The sequence below is a fragment of the Oryctolagus cuniculus genome, chromosome 15 (genome assembly GCF_051225735.1).
Source record: "Oryctolagus cuniculus isolate XC-2025 breed Fujian yellow rabbit chromosome 15, ASM5122573v1, whole genome shotgun sequence".
Lineage (NCBI taxonomy): Eukaryota > Metazoa > Chordata > Mammalia > Lagomorpha > Leporidae > Oryctolagus > Oryctolagus cuniculus.
In genome coordinates this window covers 34,451,200-34,469,577 of record NC_142881.1, presented here as the reverse complement: position 1 = coordinate 34,469,577, position 18,378 = coordinate 34,451,200, and the positions used below count along the sequence as shown (strand labels likewise).

At 40.3% G+C, this 18,378-nt stretch overlaps 1 protein-coding gene across 1 annotated transcript in view; it reads left to right on the top strand.

Moving 5' to 3' along the window:
- The window catches only part of LOC100352031 (cytochrome P450 2C3), a 28,727-nt gene extending 20,867 nt beyond the window's left edge, over positions 1-7,860 (top strand). Inside the window, 3 exon segments of the mRNA XM_089314706.1 lie at positions 4,453-4,594; positions 7,460-7,594; positions 7,597-7,860. Coding sequence (XP_089170832.1) covers positions 4,453-4,594; positions 7,460-7,594; positions 7,597-7,640 — 321 coding nt within the window. The 3' untranslated portion in view covers positions 7,641-7,860.
- Positions 7,861-18,378: the final 10,518 nt, after the last annotated feature.

The following is an 18,378-nucleotide window of genomic DNA, read 5'->3' as shown; positions in this document are numbered from 1 at the left end:
CGGTGTGCCAGCACTGCTAGGCAGAGGATTAGCCTATTGAGCCCAGTGCCGGCCTAAATTCTCTTGTATCTTAAAATACTCTTATTCCTAAACTCTAACCACACTCTCTCACACTTATACAATCAATGATCTAATCAATTCACAGAAGAAGTTAGTTATATATATAAATATATATAAATCATTTCCTAATCAGATTTTTTATCAAAAACCAATTAAGAAATATCTTCCATTCCAGTGACACTGTTTTCATCAAGTTCATGGATGCCAATATGATTACATTAATGGATGCTTTCCAGACTTCGTTTCACATGGCCTACTGGTAGTGATTAATACCCTTTGAGAGGTCTTCAGTTAGAATATGCTTGCTCCCACATCAATGACATGATAATCTCTTAGTTTTCCTCCTATGATTCTGGATATTTATTCTCTCTCTTCTTTAGCTTATAGAACTTTAGTTTCCATTTTGTGAATTCTCGGTTGACTGGTGATGGAGTGTTTTAGATTAGTCTGAAAATGTCTGTGTATTACCTTCATGGTCTGTGATTTCCCCTTCTCCCATTTCTCCTCGTCCCTCTTCTGATGACATTCTTTCCACCACTTTGCTCTTAGAATTATGCTGGATTTATAAAATGTTTCAAGAATTGCTTTCCTCCTCAGTATTTCCTGAAAGTGTCTAAGTTAAAACTCATTTTACTTTTTTTAAAGATGTATTCATTTTACTTGAAAATCAGAGGTACAAAGAAGGAGGGAGGGAGGAAGAGAGAGACAGAGAGAGAGATAGAGACAGACAGAGAGACAGACAGAGATCTTCCATCCACTGGTTCATTCTCCAAATGACCACAACGGCCAGAGCTTGGTCAATCTGAAACCAGGAGCCAGGAGCTTCTTCTGGTCTCCCATGTGGGTGCAGGGGCTGAGGACTTGGGCCATCTTCTACTGCTTTCCCAGGCCATAGCAGAGAGCTGGATCGGAAGAGGAGCAGCCGGGACTAGAACCAGTGCCCATATGGAATGCTGGCACTGCAGGTGATAACTTTACAGACTATGCCACAGGGCCAGCCCTCCATTTTTACTTTTTAAACATTAAATGAATGATTTGGAGTTGGGTCCATGTATGTCTTTTTTTTTTTTTTTTTTTTTTTTTTTTTTTTTTTTTTGACAGGCAAAGTGGATAGTGAGAGAGAGAGACAGAGAGAAAGATCTTCCTTTTGCCATTGGTTCACCCTCCAATGGCCGCCACGGCTGGTGTGCTATGGCCGGCACATCGCACTGATCCAAAGGCAGGAGCCAGGTGCCCCTCCTGGTCTCCCATGGGGTGCAGGGCCCAAGCACTTGGGTCATCCTCCACTGCCTTCCCGGGCCACAGCAGAGAGCTGGCCTGGAAGAGGGGCAACCAGGAAAGAATCCAGCACCCCGACCGGGACTAGAACCCGGTGTGCCAGCGCCACTAAGTGGAGGATTAGCCTAGTGAGCTGTGGCACCAGCCAAGGGTCCATGTATGTCTAACTGAAAAGTTACCCAGAGGTTGAGAAGAGTTCATCTAGAGAATTCATGGCTCCTCATCTCTGGATCTGTTTCTGGGATTTTTATTTTAATATTTGATAAATTACTGAAAAATGTTTCCCACTTTTTTAAAAGAATTATTATTTATTTTATTTGAAAGTCAGAGTTACATAGAGAGAGAAGTAGAGGCAGAGAGAGAGAGAGAGAGAGAGAGAGAGAGAGAGAGGTCTTCTATCCACTAGTTCATTCCCCAGTTGGCCACAACAGCTGGAGCTGTGCCAATCCAAAGCCAGGAGCCTGGAGCTTCTTCTGGTCTCCCACGTGGGTGCAGGGCCCCAAGGACTTGGGCCATCTTCTACTGCTTTCTCAGGCCATAGCAGAGAGCTGGATTGGAAGTAAAGAGCCGGGACTTGAACCAACGCCCATATGGGATGTCAGCACAGCAAGGGGCGACTTTACCCACTATACCACAGAGCCGCCCCCTGTTTCCAACTTTTTTAAGGCTTGGTATAACTCTTTGTTATGTGGATTAATTTCAAACATGAAATTAGTCTTTAGGAAGGACCCTTAAATCTAGACTGATTTCTAGGACCAACTGGCATTTTAGGGGTCATCATAGAATATCTGGGTTACCAAGAATGTTCTTTGTGTCCTGGCTGTGATTGGGCTTTAGCACCTTCTATCATCTGGGATCCACCTGCAGTTCTCAACACCCCACTGTTTATGTGCCAAAGAGCTTTGTGGCACTTCCTCTTGTTATGTGACACACGACCCACAGCCATGGACTTACGAGACTGATCTTCTGCACTTTTGAGACCCTCCCTGCTTATAGATTCCTTCTCTCCTGGACCTGTTCTCACAAATTCTGGGTACCTGATTTGATCTCCATCTACTTATCTGGAGAGCAGCACAACATAATTTGATCTTCACTGTTCTGCACTGTGGGAAGAAAATGCTCTACTCTGAATGTAATCATTATTATAACAGCAATGAAGTTTCACTGTACTGAGCATTTTAACATGAGTAAACTTTGCATAAGGAGTATTTATCATTCATTGTGTCTTTGGTTATTTGTGATAACTAATGCAAATATGTTACATTTAATACATTGAAGTATTTAAATGTTAAACATATCTAGAGCTCAAATGGTTAACTTGACAGAAATATTCCACTGATTCTGACCTGTTCTGAAAACTAATCTTAGCTCCTTATGTTTTACTATGTCAATGAGTTTAGGAAAAACTTTGCAGAAACAAAAAACAATGCTTACCTTTTAGAAAGAATATGTGACAATTAAATGGAAATAACTGGAGACAGAGGAGATACAGGAGAACCCTGATGACTAATAGTTAGACTCCCTGTGGTTTGACTTTACAATGGTGGGAAATTTAAATATATTCAGTAGAAAGTGTACCTTGAATTTCAATTTTCCCTAGGCTAACAATATTTCATAGAATATTTTCATGTGATGCTGAGGAGGAGCAGAAAAATCCAGATTTTGCATTCAGCCGCAGGTTCACAAAGGTGCACATCCCACACTGTAGCTGTAGTGTATTGTGTTGCAAAGATTTGATGTTCAGTGGGTTCAGTTCATTATATGCATCTATGATGTAACAAGTTCCCAATTACCCTGGGTTCATCAGGGCATAATCCATCATAGTAAAGGAGCATCTGTTTTACCAGCTATCATCTGTAAGTGGAACTGAAGGCTTTACTAGTAGGTAACTAGTCATTTTTTTTTACTTTTATTTAATGAATATAAATTTCCAAAGTACAGCTTATGGATTACAATCGCTTCCCCCCTATAACGTCCCTCCCACCCGCAACCCTCCCCTTTACCACTCCCTCTCCCCTTCCATTCACATCAAGATTCATTTTCGATTCTCTTTATATACAGAAGGTCAGTTTAGCATTCATTAAGTAAAGATTTCAACAGTTTGCTCCCACACAGAAACATAAAGTGAAAAATACTGTTTGAGTACTAGTTATAGCATTAAATCACACTGTACAGCACACTAAGGCCAAAGATCCTACATGAGGAGTAAGTGCACAGTGACTCCTGTTGTTGACTTAACAAATTGACACTCTTGTTTATGGCATCAGTAATGTCCCTAGGCTCTAGTCATGAGTTGCCAAGGCTATGGAAGCCCCCTGAGTTCACTGACTCTGATAGATGGATTCACTGCTGAATTCTACCAGACATTTAAAGAACTGACTCCAATTCTTCTCAAACTATTCAGAACAATCAAAAAAGAGGGAGTCCTCCCAAATTCTTTCTATGAAGCCAGCATCAACTTAATTCCTAAGCTGGAAAAAGATGCAGCATTGAAAGAGAATTACAGACCAAATTCCCTGATGAACATAGATGCAAAAATCCTCAATAAAATTCTCACCAATAGAATGCAACAACACATCAGAAAGATCATCCACCCAGACCAAGTGGGATTTATCCCTGGTATGCAGGGATGGTTTAATGTGCGCAAGACAATCAATGTGATACACCACATTAACAGACTGCAGAAGAAAAACCATATGATTATCTCAATAGACGCCGTGACTAGTCATTTTCTGAGGTCTGAAGAAGGCCTGGTATATTTCTAAAAGAATGAGGTAAATTTTCACTGATATCAGCACTGTTACTGCTATTTATTTGTAAGGAGCAAAGGAATCCAGGGAGCTTTGCTGATGTTCTACAAAGTAAGTGCTGGTGTCAGATTACAAACTAAGGAAATGACTTTTAAGTCAAGGACCAATGCCCTGCCCAGGACATCATGTCAGTTTAGACCTGATAGCTTGCTCATTAGTTTATTCTGTGCCATGGAGCAAATTAACTCTCTTTTTTGTGCTTCCTTCTCCTTATCTATAAAACAAAAGGATTAGATAACAAATTTATTGTTTTGTTTCAAGTTCTTTCTTCACAATCCTATTTATGTGTTTCTCTTTTTATCAGGGCACGAGTATATTACCATCTCTGAGTTCTGTCCTGTATGATGACAAAGCGTTTCCCAACCCAGAGAAGTTTGACCCTGGCCACTTCCTGGATGAAAGTGGAAACTTTAAGAAAACAGACTACTTCATGCCTTTCTCCACAGGCAAGCAAGCTTCCTTTTCACCTGCTCATCTGGGGTCAAGTGAGATGAGGATGTGCTCTGCATGGAGCCTCTCTGGCTGGAGGAAGTGCCTCTTCCATGAGGCTAGAAATACCACGCCCAAGGTCCAGGCTGTTTGTCCTTGGACTGGAGGCTGCTTCCGGATCCACCACTGAGATTCTTAAGAGCACCTAGTAGTCCAGTTTCACCAGTGTTCTCATCAGCCCTGAGCAGCCATTTCACTCAATGAATTTCATAGGGCATCTCACATGCAACTATTCCATGCCCATCATATTCAGGGACAGAAAAGAAACTGAAAAACAGATGTTCCCAGAAATGGTGAGAAAGACAACTTAACAGACTATGAAATACAACTGTGAGGAATGCTTTCCTAGAGGCTGCTATGCAGAACCAGAGAGAAGAACTCAATGTTCATTTTAGGGACAAGAGTAGTACAGTTTAAGGGTAAGGACAGAAATGTTTGTAAGAGAAATTGTCTTGTAGGAAATAACATTTGAGCCACATCACTCAATTTGTAAGAGCCTTGTAAAAAAAAATAGGTGGCACACATAAAAATTTAAATAATTGGTTTAATGATGAGACTTTTTTTTTTTTGACAGGCAGAGTTAGACAGTAAGAGAGAGAGAGACAGAGAGAAAGGTCTTCCTTCCGTTGGTTCACCCCCAAATGGCTGCTACAGCCTGCACGCTGCGCCAATCTGAAGCCAGGGGCCAGGTGCTTCCTCCTGGTCTCCATGCGGGTGCAGGGCCCAAGCACTTGGGCCATCCTCCACTGCTTTCCCAGACCACAGCAGAGAGCTGGACCGGAAGAGGAGCAACCGGGACAGAATCCAGTGCCCCAACAGGGACTAGAACCCAGGGTGCCGGCGCTACAGGCAGATTAGCCAAGTGAGCCACAGCGCCGGCCAAGACGGTTTTCAGAGGTGTGCAAGGAGAAGGAAATGGGTGCTTTAAAACTATCTCCATCAAAAGGATGATCCCATCCTAGTTCGGAAGAGACAAGGAACCTGAATTGGTCTTCGCCAATCACCAGGAGATGTCTCTATAGGCAAAGGAATACAGACGCTGCCTCAGCTGTGGCCTGGCAGAACTGGATTGAAGGGATAAATACTGGATCTTTTCAACATCTAAGCCTCTGAATTTATTCAGAAATAACTTCTGTGTTAATGCAGTATAGAGGAGTCTGTTTTTCAGAACAATTAGGGGAAAAAAAAAAAAAAAGACGAACCAGTACAGGATGACTCTGGAATGTAGGAGTGTAGGAGAAATGGAGAGTTTTCTCTACACACCAAAAAAGAAGCAGGACACAGAGAAGAAGCTTCTCTACAGAGGTAGCAGTGTAAGGCTGCCACAAAACACTCCAAACACGGGAGTTAAGGGAAAGGGTCTATTGACTAGGAAATCTGACAGGCCAGAGGGAGGGGGCGAAGAAGAGAGAAAGAGGGGTCCAGAGAGAGAGCACGTGTGCAGGAACTAGGTCCTGTTGTGCCTTTGTGGGGGTGGGTGGGCAAGGGAAGTAGGAGCAGCAAATCCCATCAGAGTGGGGGGTGGAGCTGACACCTGTGGTTGGGCCATCTGGTCACCTGGCTTCCAGCAATGGCAGTGGAGACTAGAGGCTATGACGATGTCTGGGAGGTAGATCACACCACAGATAAGACTTACTAACTAACAGAAAAACGGGGACAGAAAATGTGAGATTTGCTCCTGATTAAGCAAATGAACAAATAGGTTTTGAGGTATCCTTGATGTTGTAGTTCCAGGATTATGTGCAATGCACAGGGATGATCTAAAAGTAAGCCACTGCTACCGTAATCCTTATCATATTTTTGTATTTGGAGCCAGGCCTACTTTTGTCCTGACACTTTGGATATCATTAAAAATCTAAAGATTTCTCTTAAGAACTTACATTCCTTTGTGAGTCAGCTAAAAAATTTAAATCTCAAGTGAAATGCACTGGCTAAAACATTAGTGAGTGTTGTAGAAAATTGATAAGGAAGTGAATTGTATAAAATGGGCACATCAAAGAGGTTAGTATAAAATCAATGATCACTGAGATAAATCCAGAAGCATTTAAAGAATATGTAATAGAGCACAGGGCAAAAGGAAAGACTGGAGTCAGATAAACTTGACGTTGTCAGTCTGTTCAGGGAGTGGTAAAGAGTTGGCAACTGCTTGGTGCAGGACACTGAGTGGAAGGAGGGAAGGAAATGAGGCTCTCTTTTACTTGTAGATTTTCTTTTGTATAGTGTTATAGTATCATTCAAACACTAATTGATTAAACACAATGACATGTCTAGCATATTTTTGAAGGACAAAATTATGTTTAAAAATAAGAATATCTTCTAAATGTAAAACTTAAGGCATATGAAAACAAAACTAAATATTTGAAAAACAGAGAAGAGTCTGTGGCGTGTTTGCAGCATTTGTTTTTATACCTGGCAATGGTAAGCTCTTGAAATATTTTTAATCAAATAATGAAAAGGTTGAGATTATCCTTTAGATAATGCAACTGAGCAGAAATAAATTTGTTGCTGAGTACTGGGCCAAAGGCAGATAGAAAAGCATAATTTTGTGTAGCACACTGGCTGGGATAGGTGCGTGAGCCTGTGTGTGTCCGTGAAAAGATCACTGGCAAGTCTCAGCACAGCAGTGCTAACACAAATGTGCAGAAAGTACTTTTCCCAGGACACACACACACACATTCACATGTTCAGGGGGAATGAAAAGAACCAGCTTGGGATATAAGCAGAAGGAGGTATAGGTTAATGAGCCACTCTTTAACACTTTTATTCATTTCATAGTTACTTATTTCTCCTGTGTGAAAAATTAATGTTTACGTCATTTTTAGGAAAAAGAGCTTGTGCTGGAGAGGGCCTGGCCCGCATGGAGCTGTTCTTACTCCTGACCACCATCTTGCAGCATTTTACCCTGAAGCCTCTGGTTGATCCAAAGGATATTGATCCCACGCCAGTGGATAATGGGTTTGTCCTATTCCACCTTTCTGTGAGGTATGCTTCATTCCAGTCTGAAGATGGCACCAGACTCCTGGGCGAGACCCTGCACCTTCCTCTGAACCAGACAGATTATTGCAGGCCTGTGTGTCACCTGTTACCCATCCATTGCTTACCAGCAATATGCCATTCCTGAACACTGTCTCTTCTAATTTCCCAATTCATCAAGCTCCAGTTCAATTGCCCCACAAGGAAAAAAATTTGTTTCATCTTCAATAAAATTATTTTCATAAAGCAATCCAGAGTAATAAGGTATTTTCATCTCTGAGCCATCGGATGGAAGATCGATCTCTCTCTCTCTCTCTGCCTCTCCTCTCTCTGTGTAACTCTGACTTTCAAATAAATAAATCTTTAAAAAAATAAAATAAAATAATAAGATAAAAAAGATCAATGAAATAAAAAGTAAAAATACAGTGGCCCAGAGAAAACATATGATATTTACTTATTTTGGTCTGGCTTATTTCACAAAGTATAATGGTCCTCCAGTTGCATCCATTTTGTGATAAAAGACAGAATTTCATTCTTTTTGTTACAGCTGAGTAATAATCCACCATGTATATATACCACATTTTCTTTACCCAGTTGTCAGTTGATGGATCTCTGGGTTGATTCCATATCTTAGCTATTGTGACTGGAGCTGAGCTGCTATAACATGGGAGTACAGATAACTCTTTCATATGCTGATTTCATCTTCTTGAGTGAATTTCCAGAATGAGCTAGCTGGGTCATATTGATCTTGGACAGCTTATTAATAATTTTCAATATTAGTAATCTTGTGGGATCTTGCCACATATTCAGAGAAGAATTCTGAATACTGGCTCAAATAGACCAGATAACATGGTAAGTTTTTAAGAGTTTTATTCAGTGAGAGAAATGTGCAGGAGAGTGAGGGCTTTACTTAGGGAAGAAAGAGAAGTCTAGAAGCTAAGCTGGGTCCATTCCAAGCAGAGAGCAGGACAGGAGTGAGCCACATGGAGCAAGCATGCAGGCAGGAAAGCAGGGAGTGGGCAACCCCAAGGCCATGTGCCTGCCCGTCAACAAGGGCAACAGGGCGAGGGCCCACCGTGCTCCAGGTCTTTTACCCACTCTCAAAGGGGGGTGGTTACATAGTCTGACTGGCAGGTGGGTATCCAGGTGGGCTCAGGTAGGAGCGTGAAAGCACACAGGGGGCATAGTCTTCCAGCTCACGAATCTAATCAATTTTATCCTACCTGCCTACCAACACCAATATGATAAATCTATTTTCAGATTTCTGAGAAATTTCCATACTGTCTTCCATAATGGTTGTGCTAGTTTACATTCCCATCAACAGTGTATTAGAGTACATTTTTCTCCATACCTTTGCCTGCCTTTTTTATTTTTTAAATTTTAGATGATAGCCATTCTAACTGGGGTAAGGTAGATGATATGTAGAATACAAAAAGAAATGGTATATGACTGAGTTGACATCTTGTGATCTGATTATTATTTATAAAAATACTTACCTCCTTCCTCCCCTCTCCCTCTCTCCTCCTTCCATCTTGTCTCTTTTTTGTTTTAATTTTTGCAATAACATTCTTTCAATTTACTTTATAATCACAGAATAAGCAAGAGTCATTCTTGTGGAACAGTGGTCTTTCTACTATTTACTTGTTAATGCTATATTTACTGTATTATTAAACTTGTGATTATAAGTTAAATTGAAAATATGTTATTACAAAAACTAAAAGAAAAGAAGGAAGGAGGAGACAGAAAAGGAAGAGAGGAAAGTATCCTTATTTCTTAAAAGTGTATATTTGAAGTACATGAAATCTGTTCTGTATTAATAGCTTTTTAAATAAAGCAGATACTCTTTAAGACAAAAGTTTGTTCTTTATATAGACTAACAAAGTGGATAAAGCCTAGACAAGACTGATCAATGGCTATGAGAGAATAGCCAATAGCAGGAATGACAAAGAGATCATCAATGTAATTCCTACTGATATTTAAACAGATAGGTACAGACAACATAGTAGGTAAAATAAAGCTAATGTATTCAAAGTTTATGCATAATCCTATAATGCTATGCAGACAAAATTTAAAAGCAGTATAAGAAGAAAGAGCAAATCTTAGTAGTTGGATAGCATTAAATATTTGGATGCATAATTCAAAAACTTAAGACAGGTAAACTGAGAACCAGATGCTTCAGCAACAAATTCTAGAAAAGCTTTAAGCAAGCAGAAACCAACAAATATTACCAGAGATTAAAAAGAGATATTTCAAAATTGTTTATGCATTGTCTAGATAGATTACTCTTAATAAGAAACCTGATGTATGAAATAAGAAAGAAAAATTATAAGGCAACCATTCAAGAACATCAATACAAAAATCTAATATATTAGAAAATTTAATACAGTAATATGAAAAAATAATAATAAATTAGTTTGTTAGATACTTGGATATCAATGAATATCAATTAAGAAAATTCACCAAATCACGTCAATTAAGATCATAAAGTCAAAAATCTCAATGCATGCAGAAAATACACTTCATAAATTTCAATAGTGATTTATGATTAATGATAAAAGCACTTAGCAGTTTAGAACTAGAAGGCATTTACCTGGTTAATGCCACTCTTAGGATCATTGGTTGCTATTCTCACCCTGTCTTTTATACTACAGTGTCTGTTCAAGTGTTTACAGAGGTGATAATGGAACGAACCAAGGCCTTCAGCAACCAGGCGGTCAACCAAATTCTGCTACAGAGATATACTCGGCTCCCCACCCAGTAGACAGCGGCTTGAGACATCGCCCTATGCCAGCAAAGAGTACCTCATTGCCCCATGTCAGCAGGAAGTAGCTCTAAAGACAGATTATTGCCCCTCTACCCCTCCTGGACTTTTGGAACTAATGTAATCCCATACAATTCCTGCTTTATAAAAAACAAAAGGGGGGAATGTTAGTAAAATGGTGCAGTCTTATCTATGGCGCAGTCTACTCCCTGACACCATCCTGGGCTCTAGCCCCTGCCACCAGGTGGCCACATGGCCCAACCACTGGTGTCAGCCCCAACCCCATCTTAATAGGATTCGCTGCTCCTACTTCTCTGCCTGCCCACGGGCAAGTTACAAAAGGAACTGTTCCTGAACACTTGGTTCTCTCTCTCTCTCTCTCTCTCTCTCTCTCTCTCTCTCCTGATCTCTGTCTCTGTCTCTGTCTCTCTTATGCTCTCCTTCTTCTCCCCTTCCATCCAATCTGTTGAGTTTCCCCTAATAAACTCTTTCCCTTAAAAAAAAAAAAAAAAAAAAAAGAAATAGAAGAGGTTATCTTTAATATGACAAGGAGTTCCCTGAAAAAAAAAAAAACAGCTGTTACTAAACTTTAATAACAAAAGATTTGAACTTTTCTCTCTGAAATTAGAAATTTGACAGAATGCTTACTGTCCCCACTTCTATTCAAAATTGTACTAAACAATCTAACCACTTCAATAACAAGTATAAAGTTGTAAAAGATAATGTCATTACTTTCAGATAACAAGTTTGCATCTGTGTAAATACAAAATAATTCACAGAAAATTTTAAATAAATAATTTTAAAATATTAAAAAATAAATAAAATTAAAATGTTTGTTTTGGGTGGACATTCTGATACAGCAGGCTAAGCCACCATTGTGATCCCTATATCCCACACCGGAGTGCAGATCTAAGTCCTGGCTACTCTGTGCTTCTGTTCCAGCTCCCTGCTAATGCTCCTGGGAGGCAACATGGATGGTTCAAGGGCTGAAGTTCCCACCACCCATTTTGGAGACCCAGATGGAGTTTCTGGCTCCTGGCTTTCACCTGGCCTGGTCTAAATTTGCAGGCATTTGTAGAGTGAACCAACAAATGGATTCTCTCTCTCTTTCTCTCTCTCTCTCTCTCTCTTTATCATTTGTTAATAGATTTAACAAAATGAATGTATACTTGAAAGTTTACAAATGGTATATGACAAAAATAGACAATGTTACATGTTCATTTAAAAGTAAATTTAAAAATTTATGAATCAGGCTAGATATTTTATTTCCAGACAGCTGTGATATTAGTAATTCACATGAAAATGTTTCAAAGATTTCCATTTTGAAGGACAAAGTAGTCAGATGGTTTTTAAAATTATTTCTTGTTTTATTTGAAAAGGAGGCAAAGACAGAAAGAGATATTCCATCCTCTGGTTCACTTCCCCAGATGCCTGCAATACCCAGAGCTAGACCAAAGCCAGTATCATACAACTTAATCAGAATCTCCCATGTGGCTGGCAGGGATCACCTAATGCCTCCCAGGGTAGACATATGGAAGAAACTGGATCAGAAGTAGAGGAACCATGATTCAGACCAGGCACTCCAATATGGGATGTGAGCATCCTAAGCTACACCTTAACCACTGCATCAAATACTCACTTCATCTCCTAGCATTTAATAAAGACTTACAATCTAAACACTTGCAAATCATAGAATATGCTGAATTCCAACGAAGATCTCTGTTTATCCACTTTACATTTATAACAAGAATATTTTACTTCATTTTTCTTAATCCTAGCTGTACATTGAAAGCATCTGACTTTCACTTTTTATTAGTAATTCCTATATCCTTTCTCAGAATAATTGAACAAGAAGAGTTCAATTCAACAAGGAGAGTTAGACTATAAAGCACTTTTGTTATTTTATCACTGAGCAAAAGTCCACTCAAGAAAGATTAGAGCTGACTGGTTAACATTTAACATGTCAGTGGAAAACACACACACTGAATTAGCAGGGAGTGTTTTAAAAGCCTGGATTCCCGGCTCCTAGATGTGTCAGGAAAAAGGGAAAACTAGGGATCTAGCTGTGGCCCTGGTGTTCAGCCTTTCCTGTTTGTCAGTGCTCACACAAGCTTTGTCTTAACACACTCTGCACTTGAAACAGAATGGATTATGTTTGAGTTCAGGTAATTAATACTCCTTTCACCGTTAGCCTGTATCTGCTGGTACCTCTAGAAGCTGCATAGACAATCTGTTTGTCTTTGAACTCCAGATGCCTTGCATTTTTGGCTTTTGGTTTTGTTTTTTTTGTTTTTGTTTTTGTTTTGTTTTGTTTTGGTTTTTTTTGGTTTTTATTTGAGAGGCAGAGAAAGGAAGCTGGGGGAGGAGAGAGAGACTTTATCTGTTGTTTCACTCCCTGGATATCCTCAATCCCTGACACTAGGCCAAGTGTCAAAGCTCGATGCCAGGAACATAACCAAGGTCTCCCAGGTGAGTGACAGGAATCTCCTTTAGATGAGCCACCACAGATTCTTTCCAGGGTTCACATTAACAAGAAGCTGGAGCCAGGAGCCAGAGCCTGGTTTTGAACTTAGGTACTTCTATGTGAAATGTGGGATCATAAACGCTAAGCTAAATGCCCACTTGATTGATTGTATGCATTTCAAGATGGATTTGGGTATGTATTGAGATGTATGGTAGTTTCTGGAATAAAATGTAGAGTGAATAAATCCTCCAAATGAATGATGAAGGGAGTAAATGAAGTTTAAAACTTAACATCAAAAAATAATATTTTAGTTCAGACTGAGTGTTTTTAGCTTTCATATATGATGGAGAACTTGCTGTATTTGTTTTTCTATGTCTACCTTACTTCACTAAACATGATAGCCTCCATTCCATTTTTTTCTTTTTTGGAAGTGGAATGACAGTGACTATAGTTCACAAAGAACTACTGAAAATTTTATGAGCAAATAGAAGAAAGGGAATCCAAGGCTCCAATAATAAAGTACTATCAAAGAAGAAACAAAATGTTGATTTGATCAACACATTTTACATATATTATATATGTATATGTATATGTATATGTACTGAAGTGCCACATTGTAGCCCATAAGTATGTACAGCTCTTGTTAATAAAAACGTTTAATGAAAATTTCTAAAAAATATTTTAAAGTAATTTTTAAAGAACTGCCATGATAAAAAGTAAATTTTAAAGTCCTGAGCAAAGGTCAGTGCATGTAAATTAGATGTTGAATTTGACTCAGTCTGAGGAAAACCAGCCCAATAATAACAGATGTCCCAAGACTACCCAGGCTGTGTAGCAAGGGAGTGAGTACCCTAACACAGGGACAAAGTGATCACAATGATGCTGTTGTTCTAGAGATTTCCGCATTGACTAAGACGATCAACTACATGACCCCAAACACAGTCCTCTAAGAAACATTTTGTCCCGTGATATTGATAATGATGTCACTGTTTGGTTCTAACTCATGTTGGTACCTACTCCCCTTTATATATATCTATCATTTTAGTCATTATAAAGTACTCCTGTCACTTTTTTTCTGCATTAATTCTGTGTGTGTATTTACACCTATCTAAAAGTATTTAGATTTTTTATAAACAGCTTTCTTGAGACAAAATCGCATATCTCACAATTCAGCTATTTAAAATGGACAAACCAATGGTTCTTTTTTTTTCTTTTTTTTGACAGGCAGAGTGGACAGTGAGAGAGAGGGAGACAGAGAGAACAGAGAGAAAGGCCTTCCTTTTGCCGTTGGTTCACCCTCCAATGGCCACTGCGGCCGGTACACCGCGCTGATCTCCTGGTCTCCCATGGGGTGCAGGGCCCAAAGACTTGGGCCATCCTTCACTGCACTCCCGGGCCATAGCAGAGAGCTGGCCTGGAAGAGGGGCAACTGGAACAGAATCCGGCACCCCGACCGGGACTAGAACCCTGCATGCCGGCGCTGCAGGCAGAGGATTAGCAAACCAATGGTTCTTAACATGTACAAAGTTGTGCAACAATTACTTCAGTTTTAGAACATTTCATCACCTGAGTAAAAAATTCCATAACCATTAGTAGTCATTTCCCATTTTCCCACTCCCATCCATCTTCTTCCTGCTATCCCCAGCCCCAAGCAATCAACTATCTTCTTTTGGTCTCTCCATATTTGCCTATTTTGGAATTTAAATATATCTTGTCATGTAATTTTAATTTTACATCCTTTCATCACTATCTTCCATATCCCACCCCCACCTTACTATCCAGGCATCTTGTAGCTAGCATTCTCCTCTCTACTTCTATGAGATTCATGGAATCTAAAATAAGTTACTCAGAAGAAAACATAGAAGACAAGCTCTTTGACTTTGTATCAGCAAGGTACCAAAAACACAAGAAACCAAAACAAATATGAGCATTTAGAACTACCTCAAACAGAAAAATTTCTGCACAAGAAAGGGAACAATTTACAAAGTGAAAAGGCATTCCAGGGAATGGAAGAAAACCAAATGTCAAACAGGATTCATATTTGAAATATATAAAGAACTCAACTCTACAGTAAAAACCAAATGACCCACTTAAAATGGGCAAAGGACTTGAATAGGCATTTTCTCAAAGGAGACATACAAATGGACAATCAGTATAAGAAAATATGCACAGCATCACCAAGCATCAAGTAAATGAATACCAAAAGCATAACACCTCATACGTGTTAGGATCACTATCACCCCAAAGTCAAAAAATAACTGTCAGCAGGATATGGAGGAAATGGAACTCTTTTTTTTTTTTTTTTTTTTTATCTTTTATTTAATGAATATAAATTTCCAAAGTACGACTCATGGGTTACAATGGCTTTCCCCCCCATACCGTCCCTCCCACCCACAACCCTCCCCTTTCCCACTCCCTCTCCCCTTCCATTCACATCAAGATTCATTTTCGATTATCTTAATATACAGAAGATCAGCTTAGTATACCTTAAGTAAGGATTTCAACAGTTTGTTCCCACACAGAAACATAAAGTGAAAAATAATAGATGATTTTTTTTTAAATCATGATGAAATCAGATCAGACCTATTGTCATGTTTAATCCCAGTGAGAGTCAAGTTGGGAATTGATAATTTCTTTTTTTTTTTTTTTTTTTTTACAGAAGATCAGTTTAGTGTACATTAAGTAAAGATTTCAATCGTTTGCACCCCCATAGAAACACAAAGTGAAATAAACTGTTTGAGTACTCGTTATAGCATTAAGCCCCAGTGCACAGCACACTAAGGACAGAGATCCTACATGAGGAGTAAGTGCACAGTGACTCCTGTTGTTGACTTTACAAACTGACACTCCTGTTTATGGCATCAATAATCTCCCTATGCACCAGTCATGAGTTTCCAAGGCTATGGAAGCCCTCTGAGTTCTCCGACTCTTATCTTGTTTAGACAAGGTCATAGTCAAAGTGGAGGTTCTCTCCTCCCTTCAGAGAAAGGCACCTCCCTCTTTGAAGACCTGTTCTTTCCACTGGGATCTCACTCACAGAGATCTTTTTGCCAGAGTGCCTTGGCTTTCCATGCCTGAAATACTCTCATGGGCTTTTCAGCCAGATCCGAGTGCCTTTAGGGCTGATTCTGAGGCCAGAGTGCTATTTAGGACATCTGCCATTCTATGAGTCTGCTGAGTATCTCACTTCCCATGTTGGATCACTCTCCCCTTTATTTATTCTATCGGTTAGTGTTAGCAGATACTAGACTTGTTTATGTGCTCCCTTTGACTCTTAGTCCTTTCATTATGATCAATTGTGAACTGAAATTGATCACTTGGAATAGTGAGATGGCATTGGCACATGCCACCTTGATGGGATTGAATTGGAATCCCCTGGTATGTTTCCAACTCTACCAATTGGGGCAAGTCAGCCCGAGCATGCCCCAAATTATACATCTCTTCCCTCTCTTATTCCCACTTTTATGTTTAACAGGGATCACAGGAAATGGAACTCTTAAAAGATTGATTCATTTATTTGAAAGACAGAGTTACACAGAGAGGGAGAGACATGAGAGAGATCTTCCACCCACTGATTCACTCCCCAAATGGATACAATGCCCAGATCTGGGCCAGGCTGAATCAGGAGCCAGAGCTTCTTCTGGGTCTCCCAGGCAGGTTCAGGGACCCAAGCCCTTGGGCCATCTTCTGCTGCTTTCCCAAGTGCAATGGCAGAGAGCTGGATCTGAAGTGGAGCATCTGGCATTTGAATCGGTGCACATATGGGATGTCAGGGTTGTAGGTGGTAGCTTTACCCACTAACCACAGTTCCTGTCCCTGGAAAGGGAACTCTTGTAAACTATTTGTGGGTATGGAAGTTGATAGAGCCCTTATGCAAAAGAACAAGGAGATTCCTCATAAAAAATAAAAACAAAACACCATCCAATCTAGCGTCCTGAAATAAGGATTAAGAGCTTCTTAATCAAAAGAAACAGCATAAGCTAAAGCTTGAAACTGCTTGGTGTATTGGAAACTAATGAAGAGTGGATATGGCTACACATGAGACTAAAGGGATGGAATGAATGGAAGCAAAAATCATAGAACGAACATCAGACTGGGAACAGGGAACATAAGCAACCAGTGTGTGTTTCTAGAAAAGTATTGAATGACAGTTGGCAAAGAGCTGACATTACGTAACTTTTAGCTGACTAAAGAGTGCCTGATACTGAAGAGATTAGGTGTATAGAAAACATTTCCATCCATTTGTCCAACTGTAAAGTCAACCATCCTTCCAACTCTCCTTCATATTTTCCAAACATCCATCCATTTAATTATCCATCAAATAGTAATGGTATTTTTTTTAATTTTTTGACAGGCAGAGTAGACAGTGAGAGAGAGAGACAGAGAGAAAGGTCTTCCCTTGCCGTTGGTTCACCCTCCAATGGCCGCCGTGGCCGGCGCGCTGCGGCCGGCACACCGTGCTGATCCGATGGCAGGAGACAGGTACTTATCCTGGTCTCCCATGGGATGCAGGGCCCAAGCACTTGGGTCATCCTCCACTGCACTCCCTGGCCACAGCAGAGAGCTGGCCTGGAAGAGGGGCAACCGGGGCAGAATCTGGTGCCCCAACCGGGACTAGAACCCAGTGTGCCGGCGCCACAAGGCGGAAGATTAGCCTAGTAAGCCACGGCACCGGCCTGGTTTTTTTTTTGTACCAAAAGGAACATATTATTCAAGGAGTATCTGTCCTCTGTATTGTTACTTTCAGGAAAACAAATTTGTATGAGAGAGATCCTGGTCCACATGGAGCTGTTTTTATTCCTCACCTTGGTGGCTATCATTCTCCACCTCTTCCATTTGCTGCTAGGTTTCTAATGGATCTTGGAGCAAAGATCCTGTAAGAGGGCCCCTTGGACTTCTCCAGTTCTCAAGAGGCGTGGCTGCAATCATCTGAACCTGCTTCCACTAAGTCCTCTTTGTCCTCTTTTACGTCCATCATATAGTGGAATTTCCCCTGGATACCTCCATCCCCATCCTGAAAATGACAGTAGTCATCTCCTGGGCTCACAGCTCTACGTGACTTAATTGTGGCATCCTGAAAAAAAAATGCACCCTAAATCACCAGGTAGCTCATTTTTGTTTGGAAGTACTTTTGAAATCTATTTATACAATTTTAGAATTTTTACCTCTAGCTTAAAAATAGTTTCATCTGATGCTTCAGGTGTCCACAGCATCGGACTGTATAGTTCTCCTTCTGCTGTCCCTTACTCTCCTGCACTATTGATAATTTCTTGGGCCCACCTCCCAATCCTGGCCCCAATGCTTGCCTGAAAGTAACTCACATTTCAAAGGCCAGTGGATGGAGAGTCAGCCCTAGCATCAGTGTGGAGGAAGTGTCAATGGCAGCTTGGCTGGCCCAAGTTGTGACACCTGAGTCCAAGGTCAGGAGAAGCAACATTGCATGAGCCATGCATTCACCTGTCTGGTGGCAGTCTAAAGTCTCTCCTGCTCCAAACACATTGACGTGGGTTTTCGTCCAGGAGGCTAAGTCAGTTCTTGTTACT